Source organism: Tigriopus californicus, chromosome 12, assembly GCF_007210705.1.
Source record: "Tigriopus californicus strain San Diego chromosome 12, Tcal_SD_v2.1, whole genome shotgun sequence".
NCBI lineage: Eukaryota > Metazoa > Arthropoda > Copepoda > Harpacticoida > Harpacticidae > Tigriopus > Tigriopus californicus.
In genome coordinates, this window is record NC_081451.1 from 17,901,354 (window position 1) to 17,907,170 (window position 5,817).

The window sequence follows — 5,817 nt, forward strand, 5'->3', positions numbered from 1 at the left end:
AAAGATATTGAGCAGGTCTCATCTATGAAAGATCTAGGTGTAGTCCTCCAAAATAATGGAAAGTTCGATGAGCATATCCAGTTGAAGGTGGGTAAGGCTTTTCAAATGTGTGGTTGGAAGTATCGCACGTTTAGGTCCAGAGATAGCATCACGATGCTAACTCTGTACAAATGGATTTATCAGCCACATCTTGAATATGCTTCACCTATTTGGGCTCCCATGAGTTCAGCAGGTTGGCAAAAATTCGAACAAGTCCAAATATGTTTCACTAGGAACATCACAGGAATGAGAGAGCTCTCATATTGGGAGAGGCTAAAAAGGTTGGGACTGTCCAGTGTTCAGACAAGATACGAAAGGTACGTCTTCAAACGCATCCATGAGCTTTGTCCGAACCCAGGATTTAGGGTCAATTCTGGTGACCGTAGAGGCTTAATATGTGTTTTGAGAGCACCTTCAAGCCCTCGAGAATCCAGGCTAGTTGGAACAATAATGTCCATATCTCTTCTTTCTCGGGCTCCTTCATTGTTTAATTTGCTTCCCTCTGATATTCGTAGGGAATACGTAGGCCTTGTTGATCCGGTATCATCTTTTTTTCAAGTCAGACTTGGACAAATTTTTAGACAGCATTCGAGATCAACCCTACATTCAAGGACTAGCTCGGTCTACCAACTCAAACTCGTTGGTAGACCAAATATCATATATAGATTGATAGGTAATAAATAGACGAATTATAACCTTTCATTTTAATAGTACTGGGGATTACATTCCCTGTGGCGCTTAGAAAAGCCCGTGAAAAAAACAAACCAAAAAAAATAGAACCCCCGAGGATGTCATCAAAATAGGTTTGTGCTATTGAGGACATCCGGACATTTAAAATCTGAATCGTTGGCAGCATTTTCAAATTCTGAATAGAAAGCCGAAACATGGCCCTATGCCATTCATTGGCTCTCTTCTAGCACATTAGATTAAGCGGGTTCGAGCGAATTGTCCGAGCGCTTTTTTAGGCTTTAGCATTTGAATTAGCTATATTTTGTGGAAGTCCAACGAAATGTCTCCTGACCCTCTCAAAACCGGGCTACTACCAGAAGCTAAACTAAGGAAAGTGCTCGGACCGAGTAAAAACCTAGTGGTGTGCTTAATATGCCTGCTCCTCAACTTTCAAAACAGCACTGCCAAGTTTGATCCAGACTCGATTTTTTGTTTTGGGTCAGAAATTATACGTTCCCTTGACCTTCAAAAATACAACGTGTATCAAACAGTACTAAATTGAGAGTTTGTGAAGCGCAGGCAGATTGATCACATCAGTACCGTAGATGCAAGATTTTCGATCGCGATTTAGCATTTTGCATCCATTTTGTCATTGAAATACTTACTGCACACAGAAGCTGCAGCCATCATGTCGACTGTGACTAAACCACCTCGACCACAGAATTTGGGCGAGACAAATAAACCCGCAGCGTTTTTCGCTCCGGGAATGGTGACACAGTCTTTGCCATTAACACCAGTGCCCGTGGCTCCGTATCCGCAACAACCCTACAAAACCAAGACAGCATGAACTTGATCTAGCTTTAAAAAAAGACAAAAAAGAAGAAGAAGAAAAAAAGGTTCCGGATCTCCGATATTCCCTATGTGCTTAAGCAAACGGATGACATAGGCCTGATTAAGTTGATGGACGTGCATCAAAGTGCATTACAGGCTATCGAACAATAACATCAACTCTAACTCCACGTCATATGGTTGGTCAATCATTCTGCTTGAATTACAAATTGAAAGAGATTCTGTCAATTGAACATTCATGACACGTCAGGGTGCGTGTCAAGGGTCTCTTTTAATGAGTACGACACTTTCTCGATAAAAAAATGGACTCTGGTGTCTGTTTTTCTTTCGAAGGATCCCGAGGTTGGCATGGGACATTCGAAAGTCGGCTTCGATGCTTCGAAGCTTCAACCATCAAGATTGAGACCTCCCAACATTTTCACTCGGAGCAAGTCAACAAGGCCTTGGACAAAAAGAAGAGCTCCCTTACCTTGGTTGATCCCATCGTTTTTGTAGAGAGTCCTGAAACCGCGAAGTCCGTCGCGGCAACCGATGAGAAACACAACCTGAAATGGCATTGAGTTCATTAGGTCGGTGTTGATTCCTCAGATTGACTTTGGGGGTGGACTTTGTACTGATACCTTTGGCTCCGTTTAAAACATGGCTTATCAAGTTTCTGAATTGGATGTTGTGTCTGGTTTTTGATCCCATTTGTCATTACTAGAAAGGTTGTCATGGCCTGGTTTCAAATTGAAACTTGCGGCACAGCCCAAGGGCAGGCAGGAAAGAGTCCAAACCTAATTGCCCCATCACTTTGGAAAGCAATTCCCTTCCCTCCTTATTACCTGCAGTTGACGCCCTCTCTGCGGATGCAAATGTTTTGGTTCTGATTGGCCAAATGCTGTCCTCCGTTGAAGTTGAAGGTTTGCACCATACCCATTCCCAGAGGATTGGTAATGTACTGAGTGCACCCTTGAGGAGCCAGGAGCTCAGATTGGCAGCTGATTTGGCTCACCTGGAGAAGAGGTACAATTCTGGTACAAACTTAATGTCCTTAGCCATGTACTGTACAAGTCAGCCATGGCAGAAGAATCAGTCCTAGATGACAGAGGACCCAACGGCAGCTTACCTTGATCTTCCACATCCTCATGGCCATGGCCGTGCCCATACCCATGGCCATACTACCGAATTGGAACATCAACTTGACACAGCCACCCTCAGCGGAAAGGTACACTAGATGGGACAGAATTCGTATCAAAAAATGAGCTTCCAAATGGCCATCGATCAAATAGCTTCGCTCTAACGGCGGCAAAAATGCAGAACAAACCCTCAAAAATCAATGCTCGTCCCACTACTACATATATGCATGTACTTACTATGTTGACCAGTGTTGTCGCCGCAAATGACGTTTGAGCCCATCCCACTTCCGTCAGTGGCAGAGAAGGAGTCCGTTATGCAATTAGACGCCATATTGGAGGCTGCACCCCCCATTTCCACTGCATTGCCATTCAGCGTCGAGAATGTGGTCGTCGTGCTCACGTCCGGACCAGCAATATTGAACATTATGAAGTCCAGCCTTATCTGTAGCAAAAAAGACCGCGCGACCATGTTATTGTTGTCTCACTTACTTTACATCATATTTAAGTAATGGATTGCCATCAACCAGGTGTCGTACTACTCAACCATGGACTCTTAAGTGTTGTAGGATCTTGACCTCAGTTTTTTAAAGCGAAGGAGAGAATATTAGATCGGGGGGAAGTCGTACTATACTGCATAAGTTGGATATTTTCTCAATCCAAGATTCACTCCTTGGCTTAAAAAAACTGGGCTCTGGGCTCTGGGCTCAAGCAAAGATCCAAGAACGATATTCCAGTTCTTGTACTCACTTGGCAAATGTCATTGGATACTGGACAGACTTGGTAGGAACACCCTCCGGCCATGGTGGTGGCATCACCCTGGAAATAGGTCGAGTTCTCTCGCACCATGGTACCACATCCACCCACAACTGAAGACCAAAAAGAGGGCAATTAGCACTTGGAAATGGACTTCGCACCAGTATTTTGTACCCCAGGTGTCTAAACGTGGTACTTACACACGCAACACACTCCGAAGCCCCCAGCACACGTCCCAGATGCCACGCCCTTGCGGCTGGTGCACTCGCCTTGAGTGTAGCACGTGCCGTTGTTGGCACCGCCCGTGCTAGAACAAGGATCATTGGGAAACCTGGAAGGAAGCACACCGAATCAGTGACCTCATCCTCAGTCAATCTACGAGGAGGTCCAAAACCAGTCGGAACTCTACTTACTGAACCACATTCAAAGGGGAGACTGCAATGGAATGTTGATTCAATTATTCAATTGAAGCTCCTTTCGCATTGGAAAGAATAGGCCCTACTACAATTTACTTACATACTCGGGCAAGACGCGAGGCCGCCATACTCTGAACCCCGATCAAGAGTGAGGCACTCATTAAAACAAACACTAAGGATTTTCCACCCATCTTGAGGTAGTAAGATGAGATCGATCCTGTTGGGATTTGATCCAAACGCAAACTGAAACGTGGAGTTCCTCGGGACGCGAGGTCGAGGGCGTTGATCCGACGCGATTATGGGGATAAGGAATTCGCTGACCCACTTAAAAACCGGTCCATGACATCGAGCCCAAGTTGGATCCAAGAAGGGTTTAAGACCCTGATACCCATAGACAAACATCAGGTCCGACTGAGGTGAGCATTTCTATTTTTTCCATTCAGGGTACAAACTGGTTTCCAACGGCGACTGGTGGAGAGAAGAGAAGGCCCCCAAAGAGCCCAGAAGAGCCTAAGAGCCTAAGAGCCTAAGAGCCCCCTTGACCACTGACCACCGACTGCATACCTTTTTGCTTTTTGCTTGGAGGTGATTGAACTTTAAGCTTGATAGAGGTAGAGCCAGGACATCATCGGGGTTTGGACGTAAATTGGCAAGTAATTTAGGCGGCACATTTCTTGAACTAGACGACCCCTGTTGCGATTTGGTGTTTTCATCAATCGGTCATTGCTACCACTTGCCATTATTCGTGACTATAGATTAGCAACATGAGAGAAAAATACACCAGGTGCAACAAATCAAATGGTTGGTGAAAAGAGATGAAAAAACAGAAATGAAAAGTTTTATGCATTTTACAATTTGACATAACCAAGAGTCGCAAATAAAAAATAAATAGCAAAGTTTGAATTTCCCGCCATTTTTTTCAATGCGGGGGGGGGGCCTTGTTTTTTTTCAAAAAGTTACATTTTTGATTCTGCCAGACTATTGCTTCGCCAAGGAACTAGTGCGAAAAGATGCTTCCTTTTTTGCTTTTAAACCTTGTGTTGGATTATTATATGGCGGACAAGAACAACATCGGGACAGGTTGAAATCTCAAACTCAAGTGTCATTTTATTTGTGTCCGATGGAGAGCAAATCGATTAATTAGCCAAGAGGGGACAAGAGTACATCGGAAATGTAAAATCCAATATCTTGGTTCTTGGTGTACTTTTTGCTCCCTGGAATGACAATGAGTAACGCGACCACACTTCTTGTAGTCCCTTCAAGTCAAATGTCAATCCACTGGTCAGCAAATTGTCTCAAAGTATGTTTCAGTGTCAACAAACAGGTAGGGCATCCATCCCAAGTGGTCAGATCCGTTCGCTCACATTGGCGTGAGATGTTCACGGACGATAGGGTACAAAAAAAAATTTCCACGGACATCTCATGCCATGCTTCCAACCCACCCCATGCTTGATCAGAATGGCTGACTTTCATTTCGACATCGCTACCGCTCTCCCGTGTCTCCTGCAGATTGTAGTCTGGGTCAATCCGATCTCCAGTTCTAGTCCATGACACTCACTGAAGTAGGTGAGGGGGGCCCCGACAAAAAAAGAGGACGTTGATCTTCGTATCTATCCGATTGGGCTCTCTGAACGAGGTCTTCACTTTCGGGGAGACCTGGACGAGGGTAGTTCGTTTTTGAACGTGAATCAACATGGTTCCTCTTCGCCAAACTTTTGTCTTGGCCACTGTCGCTCTGGTCTTTTTGATCCCAGGCTATCTTTGCAACGATGGAAAAGGTAGGTGTTACCACTGATTGATAGAGGTGCACATTTAAGCCTAACAAGTGGCAAATCATGCGAAAATCGACTCTTAAGTGCCAGGATAGAAACTGCGCAATGGCAAAAAAGTCGAGAAAATGTCAAGTAAACGGATTTTATTCAAGTTTGTGATCATCAAAACTGCAGTTCGACAATGGATGCAACTTGGAAAAT

The 5,817-nt window shown here is 44.5% G+C and overlaps 1 protein-coding gene across 1 annotated transcript in view; it reads right to left on the reverse strand.

Annotated features, from left to right (window-relative positions):
* LOC131892220 (uncharacterized) overlaps positions 1 to 5,365 on the reverse strand; it is a 9,900-nt gene extending 4,535 nt beyond the window's left edge. The window contains exons 1-9 of the mRNA XM_059242006.1: positions 3,945 to 5,365; positions 3,842 to 3,863; positions 3,629 to 3,759; positions 3,423 to 3,541; positions 2,913 to 3,117; positions 2,666 to 2,769; positions 2,382 to 2,551; positions 2,027 to 2,102; positions 1,374 to 1,533 (exon numbers count right to left, since the gene is read on the reverse strand). Of these exons, the coding sequence (XP_059097989.1) occupies positions 1,374 to 1,533; positions 2,027 to 2,102; positions 2,382 to 2,551; positions 2,666 to 2,769; positions 2,913 to 3,117; positions 3,423 to 3,541; positions 3,629 to 3,759; positions 3,842 to 3,863; positions 3,945 to 4,035 (1,078 nt within the window). The 5' untranslated portion in view covers positions 4,036 to 5,365. The remainder of the gene's footprint in view (positions 1 to 1,373; positions 1,534 to 2,026; positions 2,103 to 2,381; positions 2,552 to 2,665; positions 2,770 to 2,912; positions 3,118 to 3,422; positions 3,542 to 3,628; positions 3,760 to 3,841; positions 3,864 to 3,944) is intronic.
* Between the last annotated feature and the right edge of the window lie 452 nt (positions 5,366 to 5,817).